The sequence below is a fragment of the Chroicocephalus ridibundus genome, chromosome 2 (genome assembly GCF_963924245.1).
Source record: "Chroicocephalus ridibundus chromosome 2, bChrRid1.1, whole genome shotgun sequence".
Lineage (NCBI taxonomy): Eukaryota > Metazoa > Chordata > Aves > Charadriiformes > Laridae > Chroicocephalus > Chroicocephalus ridibundus.
The window spans coordinates 169,761,716-169,778,907 of NC_086285.1; the positions used below are offsets into that span (position 1 = coordinate 169,761,716).

The window sequence follows — 17,192 nt, forward strand, 5'->3', positions numbered from 1 at the left end:
GGTGGGGATGGAGGATGGCGGGGCTGGCAGCTTTGGTGCTGCACAGGTCGGCGTCGGTGTCGGCGCAGGCACGCTGCTCTGCTGCCGGGCTGGGGCCGGCAGGTGTGCGAGCGCAGGCGTGTGTGCGCACAGAGCCCCTTGCACGGCCGATGTGTGCGCGCCGCGCTGATGGTGCGTGAGCACCTGCCTTCACCTGCGCGACGGCGTGTGTGGGCGCAGGTATCGGGCGGCAAAGCCCCGGCAGGCATCTCCTGGCGCTGAGCTCAGCGTCTGGCCTCAGCCCCGGCAAGGATTGTCCCAGCCGGCGACGTGCCGCACTCCCGCACCGCCTTGCCCCTTCCTCAGTACGTGCCAGGGGGACGGGGACTGCAGTGACTTGTGCCTGAGCCGGACTGTCCTCGCTGCCATCCCACCGGTGCCACCAGCGGCACTCAGGAGCCCCCAGAGTGTGGGGCTGGACCTTGGGGTGTCCGTGGCCCCACATGGCTGGCAGCTGGGACAGACGGACACGGAGCAGGGAGGGCGTGCAGCCCGGTGATGCCAGGCAGCGGGTCAGCGTTGGACGGCGTGTCCCGGTGGGTGGCAGCGCGGTTGGCAGTGGGGACAAGCAGCAGCTGCCAGGCCCCGTGACGGCACCGCGCAGTGATGGCAGTGAGCCCCCTCCTCTGGGGGCCATCTGCCGCTGTGACACCCAGCTCGGTCGGCCATCCCTCACCGACCCACACGTGTCCCGCTGTGGGACGACTCCTGGAACGCTGAGCGACCACGTCCCGGTGCCTGCCCCACTGGGCTTTCCCCTTCCCCACAGCAAACGGCCCCGCTGGATCGGCCGCCGGCGCAGCAGCGGTGTCACTGCAGCTCCTGGGAGCCGGCGGCCACCTCCAGCCCCAACCGCGGCCGCCCACGGGCAAGGGCGAGGTGCCCAGGCCGCTCCTTGTCTTCGTCGGTAGCCGAGGTGTGTTGGTGAAGCCGCGTATGGTTAGCTGGAATGTCCGCGGGAATTGCAGCCACACGTTACTGCTAATTACCGTAACCAGAGCCCGGCCTCTGCCTCTGGGCTGCGGGCCCAAGGGGGAAACCAAAACAGCATCAGCAGGAGCAGCAGCAGAACAACCCACTATGGCCCAGCACGGCCCAATATGTCCCGGTATGGCCCAGTAAGGTCCAGCATGGCTCAATATGGCCCAGCACGGCCCAACATGGCCCAGTGTGGCCCACTATGACCCAGTAAGGCCCAGTATGACCCAGTATGGACCAGCACTGTGCACTGCCTGGGGCAGCAGGTTCCCCTCCCGCCTGTCCCTGCAGCAAGGCAGGGAGATGGTGCCCCGTTGGCCACCGGTGCCGGTCACTGGCCGGCCATGCCCGTGCCCGGCCCTGGGGCTGTCCTCGCTGCTGGGCAGGCTGCAGGGGGGCTCGGCTGGCCCAGACCCTGGTCATTGCCTCGCCATCAGGACGCTCTGCCGTGGCGGCACCACTCCAGCGCGTTGGTGCCAAGCCCTCTGCGGCAGCGGCAAACGCTCATCCCTGTTTGCCTTGGGATTAAGGCTCCTCAGCACGTCCCGAGAGCGGCACCGCTGCAACAGCCATCGACAGCGCCTGTGCAGCCGTCGGGAACCCACGCTGGTTTCTGGGACACAACCTCCTCTCCGTGTGCCACAGGCATGGGGCACGGGTACGGCGGTGGCTGCTGGTCCTGCTGGGGGGGGACACAGCCCCTGCTGCTCTCCTGGCCCTGCCGATGCTCCCCCGGTTGGGACATGGCCCCACGGGTCTGGGGCATCGTCCGGGCCAGCCTCTCTTGGCACTGCAGCTCTGCCTGCTCCGGGATGACACCCTCTGAGGGTCCATCTGCCCTCCCGGGACCACCGGCTTGGCGCTGCCACAGGTTCAGCCATGCCATTGCCGGGTGAATGCCCCTCTGCCGCTGCCGGGGTTCACCACGCCGGCAGCAGGCGCCAGGGCTGTATGCCCGCTGGACCACGCCGTGCCACGCCGCGGGCTCGCCCGGCCAGCCCTGTGCCTGGATACCGGCAGCTCTCCAGACAACACACTCCCACGCACCATAAACATCTTGCCCAAGCGGCGCATCCCTTCCTCAGCACTCTGCCACGCAGGGCTGGCACCGGGAGGGGGCTGCAGGGCCACCCCGCAGCCCCGGAGGGACCCTGCCCTGAGTGCGGCGCCCACCGCTCCTTCGGTGCCCACCGAGCACCCGTGGCAGCGGGGAGAGGCGAGGGGGTGCCCGGGGTGGAGCGGGAGCTGGGTGCAGGGTCTGGGGAGAGGGTGTGGGGCTGGTGACGGAGGCAGGGCAGGGGTGTTTGGGGTGACTCAGGTGGCAACGGGGTGGCATGGGCATGTTTTGGGCAATTCAGGCTCTACCTGTACATCCAGGGATGTGGGCAAGGTCTGTGGGGGGGGAGCGGGGAAGGGTCCCCCTCTCCACCTCATCTGCCATGGTGCCAGGGTCAGGCCCGCAGCTGGAAGTCTGGGGTCTGTCACCCTTGCAGCCGCAGCCCGGGGTCCGGCCACGTAGACACCACGGCGTGGCCGGTTGGACGGGAAATGGGCTCCCGGTGGGCTTGGGTGGGGAGGGCTGCAGGGGCTGCCCTGGGAGAGGAGCCACAGCAGGACGAGGTGCTGGGGCTGCTGGGGCTGCTGGGGCAGGGGGTGGTCACGGGGCGATGGGCAGAAGGATGTGACGGCTGGGGACGAGAGCAGCGCAGGCACGCTGGCCCCGTGGGGGTCTCTCCCCTCTTTCTCTCGCCTCCTTTGGAATCACAGAATGGCCTGGGTTGGAAGGGACCTTCCAGGTCATGGAGTCCAACCATCAACCCAGCACTGACAAAAGCCATCACTAACCCATATCACTAAACACTACGACTTCCCTTTGCGGAGGGCACTGCTGGACCAGATGGCTACTTGCCAGGACAGGGCCACTGGCCCACACGTAGCCCCTCAGGGACCGGCGAACCCCTCGCTCCTGCTCCCAGCCCTGCTGGTACGGTGCAGGGAGGGCGGCGATGGGGTCACAGGGGCCAGTGCAGCCGGACCCCCTGCAAGGGGGACCCGGGGACCCGGTGGGGGCTGTAGGGAGGGCTGGCCTGCGTGTTTCTGGCAGGGCTGGGCCGGTGTGTCATCCCCAGGGGCGGGGAAGGGCCAGGTTTTAAACCTGCTGCGGTCGCAGGCAGGAAGCAGCGGCGAAGCAGCGGGACTGCGGGCACCTGCCAGGCGAGCCCGTCCAGCGACCACCGCGGGCAGGTAGGCGAGGTCCGGCGGAGACCGGCCCAGCCGCGGGGCCATGCTGGGGGGCCACAGCCGACCGAGGCGCTCCCACCGGTGCCGGCTATGCCAGGAATGCGGCGCTGCCTGCGCCCGCCGGTCTGGCTGGGCTGCAGCCAGATGCTGGGGCGGGACAGTGGGCGTAGGGCCGCAGGCGCACGGTGCTGCGGTCGGCGGGCACCGACAGCCCTTGTGTCCGAGCACGGCAGGAGGATGCTGGTCCCTGACCCTGATGTGCCCCGGGATCGGGACAGGAGGCCACGGCTCCCAGGGAAAAGCCCCTCTTGCCTCGGGGCTCCGACGGGCTCATCGGGGCTCGGTGGGGTGGCGGGTGCCGAGGAAGGGGCAGGCAGTGGGGCAGGGCACGCAGGGACTGGTAACACCGTTCCTTGGTGCCCAGCGAGGCGGGGACACGGAGGAGCAGCCCCGCTCCTGGCACCTAACGGGGCCTGTCAGCCGGCAGGAGCCCGAATGCCGCCGGCCATCGGTGGGACCCCGGCACCGCGTCCCTGCTCGGAGGCAGCCGGGCTGGCAGCACCGCTCGGGAAGGAGTCCTTGGCTGCCCCCAGCCCTGCGAGGTCCCCCAAAGTGCCCCAGCTGCCCTCCCTGTCCCTGTCACCCTTCCATCACTGCCCCAGCCAACTCCCCAGCTCTCCCTCCTCCTGAAACGCCCCCGGTCTCAGTCCGTCCCATCAGAGGCCCCCACAGACCCCCACCAGCCTCCCACCCACAGCCCCAGCCCCTTCCTCCGTCACCCTCTCCCTGAAACCGCGACCCCGGCTCTGCCGGTAGAACCTGTCCCTTCTCCCCGTCCCTCCCCGCAGCCCCCGGCAGCCTCTCCCTCCCCACCGCGCGGGTGCCGAGGTGCAGGGTCGTCCCATGGGACGCAGGGCTGGGGTAGCTGCACCGCTCCTGGCGTACGCCCCTGTGCTGGGTGTAGGACGAAGAGCTGCCGCAGTGACTCAGGCGGGCAGGGAGGTGTGCACGGGGGCCCGCAGTGCCGGTGAGCGCCAAGGAGCCGTGCGTCCCGTGCCGGCGCTCATACCAGTGCCAGCACGTTTCCTGACGCAGGCAGCGACGAGAGGTGCGGCGCAGCGGCCGCCGCTGCCGGGGGGAGCTGCCCACGTCGGGGAGATACTGTGGCCCCGGGGGGGGCTGCAGGTGCCAACGCCTGGACCTCCGCCAGGAATCTCCCTGGCTTTGTAGGCAGAGCTGGTTACTAAAAGTTTCCATGGGGCTGACGTCTTCTGACTAAAGGGAAAAGAAAAGAGCCCTTGCGCTGCCCGCAAACCCGCTGCCTGCTCCCCGGCCTGTGTAGGGCAGGGGGCTCCACCGCAGCCCTGAGGGTTCCTGCCCCTGTCCCCCAGCCCCGGTGAGAATTGGGGTTTCAAGCTGCCACCGTCTTACAGGTGGCAGTGCCCAAATCCCCTCTACAGGCTGGTGCCAGTGGCTGACGCGGGTCTGGGAAGCACCGGGATCTGCCCGGGGGTCTCTGGGTTCTGCAGCCACACTGGTGCTGCCCACCCCGGTGCCATGGCGTGGCAGCGTGGCTGGGCTGAGCCCAGCTCCTCCCAAGCACGGCACAGCCTGCGCCATCTCACCCGGCACCTCTCTGCCAAAGGGCTGCGGGGCCGGGAGCAGCTTTCCTGTCCCCGCGAGGCGGCACGGCCCTGGCACCGGGTGGGCAGAGCCGGCAGTGCGGTGCCGCCAGCCCCACTGTGCGTTGTACCTGCGCATCCCCTCGCCCCGTGTGGGTCTGTACTGCCCTTCCCAGGGGCAGGAGCAGTGCCCAAAGCCGTCCCACCCATCGTCCCCGCCTCTTGGCGCCAGAGCCAGCTGCAATCCTGGACCTGCAAACACAAACAGCATTGCCTGGGCAGATCCAAGCCCGCGCGGCCGCGCTCACGCTGACATCACCACGCGCACGGAGCCGGGGCTTGTCGGGACCTTTCCCCCTGGGACGGGCAGCACGAGCTGGAGCACGGCGGGGACAGAGGAGCCCTTGCGAGGGAAAGGTGCTGGCCTGGCCCGGGGGCGCGGGACGAGTGGGAGGGGGCACGCAGGGACAGAGCCCCGTCGAGAGGCGGGTGTCGCGGTGAGCAGGGCCCCAGGCACAGCTCTGCACACCCGGGTGTGTTTGCACAGGCGGAATGGGGAAGGACGTGGGTCTGTGAGCCCCAGGCAGGATCCACGCCCCAGTGCCGGTGCGGGCAGTGAGATACGGCTGGTCGGCACCATCCCCACTCAGTGCGACCACCGCGGGAGGGTCAGCATGGGGCTGGCTACCCTGGGGCTGCTGTGCCAGCGCCCGTCCCCTCCACCGCCATGGACAGCCGCGCGTACCACGGGGTGCTCTGGCTGTGGCCTTGGAACCAGGTCCAGAGATGCCCATCCCTGGAGGGGTTCAAGGCCAGGTTGGACGGGGCTCGGAGCAACCTGGGCTGGTGGGAGGTGTCCCTGCCCAGGGCAGGGGGTGGCACTGGGTGGGCTTTAAAGGTCCCTTCCCACCCAAACCATTCTCTCATTCTGTAACCCAGTAATGGACAGGCTGAGAGAGCTGGGCGGGTTCAGCCTGGAGAAGAGAAGGCTTCGGGGAGACCTTCCAGCCCCTTCCAGTCCCTAAAAGGGCTCCGGGAAAGCTGGGGAGGGACTCTGGAGCAGGGAGGGGAGCCACGGGACGAGGGGGGATGGTTTTACACTGGAAAAGGGGAGATTTAGGTGAGATATTGGGAAGAATTCTTTACTGTGAGGGTGGTGAGCCCCTGGCCCAGGTTGCCCAGAGAAGCTGTGGCTGCCCCATCCCTGGAGGGGTTCAAGGCCAGGTTGGACGGGGCTTGGAGCCACCTGGGCTGGTGGGAGGTGTCCCTGCCCAGGGCAGGGGGTGGCACTGGGTGGCTTTTAAAGGTCCCTTCCCACCCAAACCATTCCGCGATTCTATGGCTGATTCTATGACTCTAAGCCAGCGGGCAGCACCACGACCCAGCCGACTCGGCTGCAGCAGCCCAGGCAAGCAGCTCTCCTCAGTCTGCTGCAGCCCTTCGTGCTCGGTCCCGTGGCCTCCGTAGGGCCGGTCCGGCCCCGGCACACCCCACTCTGCTCCGGTGCCAGGGGGTCTGCGTCCAGGGATGGGACTCACAAGGGAATAAGGTGCTGTCTCTGCTGCCCGGCGTAGCAGGGCCAGCCCCTTCTCTCCTCAGCCCCTCAGTCCCGAGTCACTCAAACCAGGACAAGAGGGGAGCAGCCTTTCTGCGCTGGCTCGGGGTTTGCTCATCCCTGTGCCAGCCGCAGCCTGAGCGAGTGCCGCTATCCCTGGGGGTTGCTGGTTTTGGCTGGTGTTTTGTCCCAAGCCCTGCTGCGCTCCAGACCTTTGAAGCACTGAGAGACGAGCCCTGTAGAGATGGGTTTTGAAATGCATCTGAAGCTGGGGGGGCTTTGCTCCCCAAAGGACGCAGTCCCACCTCAACCCAGAGCTCCACGGGTCCCACCGGTGCCTCTGCTCCGGTCTCTTGCTGAGACGTCCCAGTGCCCCCAGCCAGTCTGGCTCAGGTGCCTGCTTCTGGCAGGTCTGGCACAGCATGGAATCACAGAATCATAGAATTGCCCAGGTTGGAAGGGACCTTCCAGGTTATGGAGTCCAACCATCAACCCAGCACTGACAAAAGCCATCACTAAACCATATCATAGAATCACAGAATCTTCATGGTTGGAAAGGACCTTTGAGCTCATCGAGTCCAACCATACGCACACCAAAAAACCAACCAAACAAACAAAACCAACCTCTACAATCCCTGCCACTAGAGCATGCCCTCAAGCGCCACATCTAGATGGTTCCTAAATACCTCTAGGGATGGTGACTCAACCACTTCCCTGGGCAGGCTGTGCCAGTGCCTGACCACTCTTGCAGTAAAGTCATTCCTCCTAATCTCTAATCTAAACCTCCCCTGCCACAACTATCACTAAGCACCACGTCTGCCCGGCTTTTAAATCCCCCAGGGATGGCAACTCCACCACTTCCCTGGGCAGCCTCTTCCAATGCTTGATAACCCTTTCGGTGTAAAAATTTTTCCTAGCAATCTAAACCTGCCCTGGTGCAACTTGGGGCCAGGGCCAGGGGCGATCACACTGCCCCGAACACACTCAGGCTTTGGCTGTTACGTCCTCCTGCCTCTGAGATATCCCTTTATCTTTTTTCCCCTGTATTTAGCATGCAAATCACATGTTATGGTTTGAGGAATCCACAACAAGTTATTGTCACAACCATTCCATCACCCGATGAGCCCTCCCCACCCAGGAAGGGCAATCAGGGAAAAAACAAGGAAACCCGAGGGTTTAAATATAAACGGATTTAATAGAATAAGACTAGGTAATCAACATTAATAACATTAAAGATCCAATATTGATCCCAATACCAATATAAAATAGGCAAGGATTAGACTCAGCCAATGACGTCAGTAGGAAGCTGGGCACTGCTGGGAGGAAGGGAAGGGCTCAGGGGTCCGGCTCCAGGGCAAGGAGTTCTCTGGACCATCGCCATCAAGGGAGAGGGAGAACTTCAGCAAACTTTCTAATTTATGTTGAATGTGACGTTCACGGCATGAAATAATCCTGTTGGCCACCTCGGGTCGAGTGCCCGGGTCTTGTTCCTCCCCATCCCTGCACCCGGTGAGCACAAAACCACCAAGACCTCGAAACCCACATACCATAGCTGGCTATAAAGTAAATCTTTTCACAAATTCAGCCACTAAAGTCTTCTAAAAGTGCAGTTTTCCCAAGCGTTAGAACAGACCTTACTGAAAAGTAAAATTACTGACTGAGAAAGTCGTCCTGTGTTGCTCAAACCAGGACACCATAGAAAAACTGATTTCTCACTGAGCTTTCCCTTTTTCTGCCCTCTCTCCAGACAGTCTCGTCAGCTGCGAAAGCAGGGAAGATGGAGAGCATGCCGGCAGTGAACGGCCATGCTGCGCCCCTCTCTCCCCAGGAGGACGTGCCAGGAGCAAACCACTCGTGCCAGGACATACTGCCTCGCAAGCAGAAAATAGCGGCTGATGGGGATGTGACGGTGATGGATGCTGCCAGCGAGCCCTCGGAGGCAGCTGGCAGCATTGCTGGAGTGTTTGTAGAGACTTCCAAGAAGGTAATGAGCTTTTATGATGCCACCAGAGAGCATCTCCTAAGCTTGGATTTAGCACTCTCTCTTCTTGAGGCCCAGGCAGCCACGGGCTTCATCACCGACCCGGTGAAGAACAGGCATGTCTCCGTAGCAGAAGCTGTGCAGCTGGGGCTGGTGGGGCTGGAGCTGAAGGAGAGGCTGCTCTCCGCAGAGAAAGCTGCTACTGGCTTTGTGGACCCCTACACAGAAGAGAAAATCTCCCTCTACCAGGCGATCCAGAAGGAGCTGGTTGGGAGGGAGCAAGGTACCCGGCTGCTGGAGGCCCAGATGGCAACCGGAGGCATCATTGACCCAGCCACCGGCTGCCGGCTGCCAGCAGATGTTGCCTGTGAGAGGGGGCATTTAGATGAAGAGATGACCCAGCTCCTCTCCGACCCCAGCAATGAGGACAGCAAAGGCTTCCTCAACCCCAGTACTATGGAGAGGGTCACTTACACGGAGCTTATGAAGAGATGTGTTGTTGATCCGGCCTCAGGCTTCCTCCTCTTGCCCCTGCAAATCACATTCCCGGGGCTGGCAGGGAGGGTGAGCAGCAGGGACCTGCTGGACTCCGGCATCATCAGCCCTGACACGTTCAGAGGTCTGGAGGAGGGAAGAGTTTCTGCCCAGGAGGTAGCAGAGGATGACTCCGTTCGGCAGTTCCTGCAAGGGACAAGGAGCGTGGCTGGTGTTGTCCTGCCTTCTGGTGAGCGGAAAAGCCTTTACCAGGCACTGAGAGAGCATCTCCTCATGCCTGGTGCTGCTCTGATGCTCCTGCAAGTCCAGGCCTCCACCGGCAGCCTGACAGACCCCGTAAAGAACAAAAGCTACTCAGCTGATGAGGCTGTCAGGGTCGGTCTCGTTGGCCCAGAGCTTCATGACAAACTGTCTTCAGCTGAGAAGGCCATCACTGGATACAAGGACCCCTACACTGGAGAAATGCTCTCTCTGTTCCAAGCCACCAGGAAGGGCTTTATCCCCAAGGATCACGGCATTTGCCTTCTGGAGGCTCAGATGGCCACAGGGGGTATAATTGCTCCAGGCAGGCACCTCCGTGTCCCCACAGAGATGGCTTGCAGGTGGGGGTACCTGGACGAGGCCACACTACAGCTCCTCTCCAGTCCTACTGATGACACAAAAGGGTTCTTCGACCCCCGCTCCAAGGAGAAGCTGACCTACGCAGACCTGCTCAAGCGCTGCGTCACTGATCCCAACACGGGTCTCCTTCTGCTGCCACTTGGTGGAGAAAGCAGAGAAGGAGCCGAGGGAACCCACCTCTTCTTTGACCACAGGACCCAAACAGCTTTGGAAAACACAGAATTACCCATTGCTTTAGGTAAATTCAAGGGAAAGTCAGTGTCTCTCTGGAAACTCCTCTTCTCAGACTACATCCAGAGTGAGCAAAGAGCTGCTCTCACCCAGCAGTACCTTGCAGGAACACTCTCTATGCAAGAACTGGGTAAGGCAGTCAGTGCCACCATTGAGGAAATGGCTTCCACCGCTAATGTCACCTTTGAAGGACTGAGGGACCGGGTGACAGCTGACCAGCTCCTGAGCTCTGAAATCATCAACAAAGATTTGTTTAAGAAACTGAAGGAGGGAGAAACATCAGCCAAAGAAGTCGTCAGCATGGACACTGTCAAGAAGTACCTGCAAGGGACGGGTAGCATTGGTGGGCTCCTGCTTCCTGATTCCCAGGAGAAGATCAGCATCTACCAGGCAAAGCGGAAAGGACTTTTAAGGCCAGGAACGTCACTGATCCTCCTGGAGGCACAGGCTGCTACTGGATTTATCATTGACCCAGCTGCCAACAAAAGGTATTCTGTGGATGAGGCGTTAAGAGCGAACGTCATTGGCCCAGATGTTTATGACAAGCTATTGACTGCAGAGAAATCAGTCACCGGCTACAGAGACCCCTACTCAGGGGACAAGATCTCCCTCTTCCAAGCCATGAAGAAGGAGCTCATCGTCAAGGAGCATGCTATCCGCCTGCTCGAGGCCCAGATCGCCACCGGTGGCATCATCGACCCCGTGCACAGCCACCGCATCCCCGTGGAGGTGGCCTACCGCCGTGGCTACTTCGACAAGAAGATGAACTTAATCCTTTTGGATCCCAGTGACGACACCAAGGGCTTCTTCGACCCCAACACCCACGAGAACCTCACCTACCTGCAGCTGAAGGAGAAGTGCATCACAGAGCCATCCACTGGGCTCTGCCTCCTTCCTCTGAACAGTAGGAAGCGCCAGTTCGTCGATGACACCACCAGACGGGTGTTCAGGAGCTCCTGGCTGCCGGTCAGGTTTGGGCGGTTGCGGGGGGAGAAGGTCTCTGTGTGGGACCTGCTGAACTCTGAGTACTTCAGCGAGGGAAGGCGCCGGGAGATATTCAACCACTACCAGCTGAGGAAGCTCACTCTGGAGCAAATTCGCGTCATGTTAGAGGAGGAAATTAAAAAATGGGCCCCCATCAAGTTCACAGCCATGAGAGGCAGCGTCAGCGCCTACCACCTGATGGAAACAGGTGTCATTGACAAGGCCCTGTTTGAGAAGGTGTTGGAAGGATCCGTCACACCAGAGGAAGTCCTGCACATGGACTCTGTCAGGAAGTACCTCTATGGCTCTGGCAGCATCGGGGGGATCGTACTCCAGCCGTCGAACCAGAGGATAAGCATTTACGAGGCCATGAAGAAAAACATCATGGTACCAGGAGTAGCCCTCCCACTGCTAGAGGCCCAGGCTGCCACAGGCTTCATCATTGACCCTGTGAACAACCAGAAACTCTGTGTGGATGATGCCATCAAGGAGGGCGTCATTGGGCCAGAAGTCCATGAGAAGCTGCAGCACGCAGAAGGGGCTGTAACAGGCTATAAAGATCCTTTCACAGGGAAGAAGATTCCCCTCTTCCAGGCGATGAAGAAGGGCCTGATTGCTGACAAACAGGCCATGCAGTTGATGGAGGTGCAGATGGCTACAGGAGGCATCATTGACCCAACATGTGGCCACTATATCCCCGTGGAATCTGCCCAGAAGCGAGGGTGCCTGGATGAGGACACAAGCAAGGCCCTTTCTAAGCCCAGTGACAGCAACAGAGCCTTCTGCGTCCCAGACAGCAAAGAGACGGTGACCTACGCCGAGCTAATCAAACGCTGCCAGAAGGATGAGATCTCTGGCTTCCACTTGCTGCCTCTGCCACAGGCAGTGGCTCCTGCCTACACCGACGAGCAAATCCAACAGATTTTTAAGGAAATGGTGGTGAAGGAAAAAGGGGTCTCCCTCTGGGAGCTAATCCACTCCGGGTATTTCACTGAGGAGCAGAGGAGCGACTTCGTGGAGAGGTTCCGGTCTGAGGAAATGTCGCTGCAGCAGCTGGTTGCTCTTGTGCTCAGGCTGGTTGGGGAGATGGAAATGAAAGCCCGCACCCAGATCACCTTGGAAGGCTTGCGGGGCAGCGTCCCCGCAGTCTGGCTGCTGGACGCTGGCATCATTACTGAGAAGACGTTTGAAGAACTGGCTCAAGGCATAAAAACTCCCAAGGAAGTGGCTGCAATGGAGAGTGTGAAGAGGTACTTGCAGGGCACAGGCAGCATCGCCGGGGTGTTCATAGAGGCATCCAAAAAGAAGATGAGCTTTTACGATGCCATGAAGAACAATCTCCTCCTCCCTGGGGCTGCTCTGAGGCTGCTAGAAGCTCAGGCAGCCACAGGATACCTAACTGACCCCACAACAAACCAGAGACTCAGCGTGATGGATGCTGTGAAAGCAGCTGTTGTCGGTGAAGAGCTCACCGAGAAGCTGCTTCTAGCTGAGAGGGCAGTGACCGGCTACACGGACCCCTACACGGGGAGCTCCATCTCACTGTGCCAAGCGCTCAGGAAAGAGCTGGTTCCCCTGGGGGATGCTGTTCCCTTGCTAGAGGCCCAGCTGGCCACAGGAGGGGTCATTGATCCCATTCACCACCACCACCTTCCGCTCCAGGCTGCATGTAGATATGGCTTCTACGACGAGGACCTGAACCAAACCCTCTCTCAGCTGAATGACAGCACCAGAATCTTTTTTGATCCAAACACAAAAGAGAACGTGACCTACCAGCAGCTGAAGGACAGGTGCCTTCAGGAGGCTGAGTCAGGTCTCTGGCTCCTTCCTCTGTCGGAAAACGCCATGTTCTGTGTAGATGAACAAACCATGGAGGTGCTGAAATCTGTGACTGTTTGTGTCAACATAGGGCGGTTCAAAGGACAGACGGTGTCAGTCTGGGACCTTCTCAACTCTGAATACCTCTCAGACAGCAAGAGAAGAGAGCTAGTGCAAAAATATAAAGATGAGAATGCTGAAGTGCTACACGAAATCATAACAACTGTCACCACAATCATCAAAGAGACAGAGACACAAGGCAAGAAGTTTGCATTCAAGGGCCTGCGGAAAAGAGTATCCGCTAGCGACCTCTTCCAGTCTCAACTGATAGACAAAAAAACCCTGGATGAGCTCAACCAAGGGAAGAAAACAGTCAAAGAAGTCACCGAAATGGACTCTGTCCGCAGGTACCTGGAGGGCAGCAATTTCATAGCAGGGGTCCTTATACAGCCAAGCAAAGAGAAGATGAGCATCTACCAGGCCATGAGGAAGGGCATCCTGAGGCCAGGTACAGCACTGGTGCTGCTGGAGGCACAGGCTGCCACGGGCTACATCATTGACCCAGAGAAAAACAAGAAGTTTTCAGTGGAGGAAGCATTAACTGCAGGTCTAATCGGAGGGGAGATTTTTGAAAAGCTGCTCTGTGCAGAAAGAGCTGTGACGGGCTACACTGACCCCTACACAAAAGCCCCAATGTCTCTGTTTGAAGCTATGAACCAAGGACTGATTGTGAAGAGCCACGGCATCCGCCTGCTCGAGGCCCAGATCGCCACCGGCGGCATCATCGACCCCGTGCACAGCCACCGTATCCCTGTGGAGGTGGCCTACCGCCGTGGCTACTTCAATCAGGAGATGAACCAGATCCTCTCCGACCCCACCGACGACACCAAGGGCTTCTTCGACCCCAACACCCACGAGAACCTCACCTACTTGCAGCTCCTGGAGAGATGTGTCCAAGATTCAGAGACTGGGTTGTACATGCTACAGGTTGTACAGGAAGGAGGAAAGTACTTCTACATCGATGAGTCTACGAAACAGGTTTTGCGCTCAAAGCCCCTCAAAGTGAAAGTTGGAAAGTTTAAGGACCAAACAGTTTCCATCTGGGAAATTCTCTGCTCTCACTACATCTCTGAGCAGAAAAGGAAAGAACTAGTGATGCAGTACAAATGCAAAACCCTCACACTGGAAGATCTTGTAGCCCTCATCCTCAAAATAATTGAGGATACAGAGCAAAGAGCAGAAGCCCTCAAGGTTAAAGGACTCCGGGGGGATGTGTCAATATCAGAATTGTTTAACTCTGAGATAATTGACAAGAAAACTCTAGATCAGCTGCAGGATGGGAGTCTCACCCTTGCCAGCCTCACAAAAAAGGACACCATCAAAAGGTACTTGGATGGCACCGGATGCATTGCCGGAGTTCTACTACCATCAAGGAAAGAGAAGATGAGCATCTACCAGGCACTGGAGAAGGGCCTCCTCACAGAACAATGTGCACTGGGGCTTCTGGAAGCACAAGCCGCCACTGGTTTTCTCATTGACCCACTGAAAAATAAGAAGCTCTCTGTGGATGAGGCCGTCTCGTCCGGGCTGGTGGGTAGCAACTTGCATGACAAGCTCCTGTTGGCAGAGAAAGCTGTGACAGGATACACAGATCCTCACACAGGAAATAAAATATCCCTCTTCCAGGCCATGAGGCAGAAGATAACAGTCAAGGAGCACGGCATCCGCCTGCTTGAGGCCCAGCTGGCCACTGGCGGCATCATCGACCCCGTGCACAGCCACCGCCTCCCCCTGGAGGTGGCCTACCACCGTGGCTACTTGGATGATGATACGTTTCTCCTACTTTCTGATCCAGATCATGGTAGCAAAGGTTTTATAGATCCAAACACTCATGAGAAAATCAGCTACAGTCAGCTCCTACAGAGATGTTCCAAAGACAGAGATACTGGATTGTACCTACTGCAGGTCATGGAAAAACAAGATGACTATTTCTATATCGATGAGCAAACAAAAAATGCCCTATTATCTACAAAGGTACAAGTGACTGTTGGGAAATACAAAGGACATGTGTTATCACTGTGGGAACTTCTCTGTTCTGAGTACATCACAGAAGAGAAAAGAAAAGAACTAGTGAAAAAATATAAAGAGGAATCCCATCACATTATACAAGGAATCATTGAAACAATACTAAATATCATTAAAGAAAAGGAAGAGGACAGAAGTGATGTCTGGTTCCAAGGACTGAGACAACAAATAACAGCATCAGAACTCCTCAGTGCACAGATAATAACAGAAGAAACAATGGAAAAACTCCATGAAGGGAAAGAGACAGCCCAAGAAATAGCAAAAATGGAAAGTGTGAGAAGATACCTTGAGGGAACTGGAAGCATCGCTGGTGTGCTGGTGCCCTCCAAGGCCGACCCCACCACGATGGAGAAAATGAGCATCTACCAGGCCATGTGGAAAGGAATCCTGAGACCAGGGACAGCACTGGTGCTGCTGGAGGCGCAGGCTGCCACCGGCTTCATCATTGACCCAATCAACAACAAGAAGCTCTCCGTGGACGAGGCCGTCTCCTCCGGGCTGGTGGGCAGCGAGCTACAAAAGAAACTTCTTTGTGCAGAGAGATCCGTCACGGGCTATGCCCATCCATGCACAGGACAAAAGATGTCCCTCTTCCAGGCCATGAAGAAGGAGCTCATCGTCAAGGAGCACGGCATCCGCCTGCTCGAGGCCCAGATCGCCACCGGCGGCATCATCGACCCCGTGCACAGCCACCGCCTCCCCGTGGAGGTGGCCTACCGCCGCGGCTACTTCGACCAGGAGATGAGCCAGGTCCTCTCCGACCCCACCGACGACACCAAGGGCTTCTTCGACCCCAACACCCACGAGAACCTCACCTACATGCAGCTCCTGCGCCGCTGCGTGCCCGACCCGGACACGGGGCTGCTCATGCTCCAGCTGATGGACAAGGGCTCCGTGCTCTACCAGCTGACCGAGGACGCCCGCAAAGCCCTGCAGGCCGCCCGCACCACCCTCAGCGTGGGGCTCTTCCGGGGCCAGAGCGTCACCGTCTGGGAGCTCCTCTTCTCCCGCTACGTGCCCGACCACCGGCGCCAGGACCTCCTCCGCAGGTACAAGGCGGGGACGCTCACCGTCTCGGAGATGATCACCCTCCTCACCGCCATCGTCACCGGGGCCGAGGGCCAGGGCCACGGCGCCGCCCTGGCCCGCAAGCCCACGCAGCGGGAGGCCCCGCCGCCGGCCCAGAACGGCGAGGCCGCGGCCTCCCGGCAGCAGTGGGAGCGGGAGCGGGAGCGGGAGCGGGAGCTGGAGCTGGAGCGGGAGCTGGAGCTGGAGCGCTCCCTCACGTCCCACACCGTCGAGGTCTCGGCAGGCGGCTTCCAGGGCAGGAAGGTCTCCCTGTGGGAGCTCCTCTTCTCCAAGTACGTCTCCGAGGCAAAGAGGCAGGAGCTGCTGGGGCAGGTGCGCGCCGGCAGCCTGGCGCTGGACGAGCTGGCAAGGCTCCTCACCGTCCTCGTCGAGGAGGCGGTGGAGCGGAGCAGCAAGGTGAAATTCACGGGCCTCAGGAGGCAGGTGACCGCCTCCGACCTGGTGGACTCGGGCATCATCGACAAGGACACGCTGGCCGACCTGGTCCAGGGCTCCAAGACCGTGCAGGAGGTGACGGAAATGGCCTCCGTCAAGCGCTACCTGGACGGCACGGGCTGCATCGCCGGCGTGCTGGTGCCCTCCAAGGCCGACCCCGCCAAGACGGAGAAGATGAGCATCTACCAGGCCATGTGGAAGGGCATCCTGCGGCAGGGCACGGCCCTGGTGCTGCTGGAGGCGCAGGCTGCCACCGGCTTCCTCGTTGACCCGCTCGCCAACAAGAAGCTCTCCGTGGACGAGGCCGTCTCCTCCGGGCTGGTGGGCAGCGAGCTGCACGAGAAGCTCCTCTCGGCCGAGAGGGCCGTCACGGGCTACACCGACCCCTACACCGGCGAGCAGATCTCCCTCTTCCAGGCCATGAAGAAGGAGCTCATCGTCAAGGAGCACGGCATCCGCCTGCTCGAGGCCCAGATCGCCACCGGCGGCATCATCGACCCCGTGCACAGCCACCGCCTCCCCGTGGAGGTGGCCTACCGCCGCGGCTACTTCGACCAGGAGATGAGCCAGGTCCTCTCCGACCCCACCGACGACACCAAGGGCTTCTTCGACCCCAACACCCACGAGAACCTCACCTACATGCAGCTCCTGCGCCGCTGCGTGCCCGACCCGGACACGGGGCTGCTCATGCTCCAGCTGATGGACAAGGGCTCCGTGCTCTACCAGCTGACCGAGGACGCCCGCAAAGCCCTGCAGGCTGCCCGCACCACCCTCAGCGTGGGGCTCTTCCGGGGCCAGAGCGTCACCGTCTGGGAGCTCCTCTTCTCCCGCTACGTGCCCGACCACCGGCGCCAGGACCTCCTCCGCAGGTACAAGGCGGGGACGCTCACCGTCTCGGAGATGATCACCCTCCTCACCGCCATCGTCACCGGGGCCGAGGGCCAGGGCCACGGCGCCGCCCTGGCCCGCAAGCCCACGCAGCGGGAGGCCCCGCCGCCGGCCCAGAACGGCGAGGCCG

The 17,192-nt window shown here is 60.5% G+C and overlaps 1 protein-coding gene across 1 annotated transcript; it reads left to right on the forward strand.

The window, feature by feature from the left end:
- The first annotated feature begins 14 nt into the window (after positions 1-14).
- On the forward strand, positions 15-17,078 carry EPPK1 (epiplakin 1). Its single transcript, XM_063324100.1, has 6 exons — positions 15-102; positions 809-955; positions 1,548-1,675; positions 8,183-15,864; positions 15,979-17,043; positions 17,075-17,078. The coding sequence occupies exons 1-6, from the start codon at positions 15-17 to the stop codon at positions 17,076-17,078; spliced, it is 9,114 nt and encodes a 3,037-aa protein (XP_063180170.1).
- Positions 17,079-17,192: the final 114 nt, after the last annotated feature.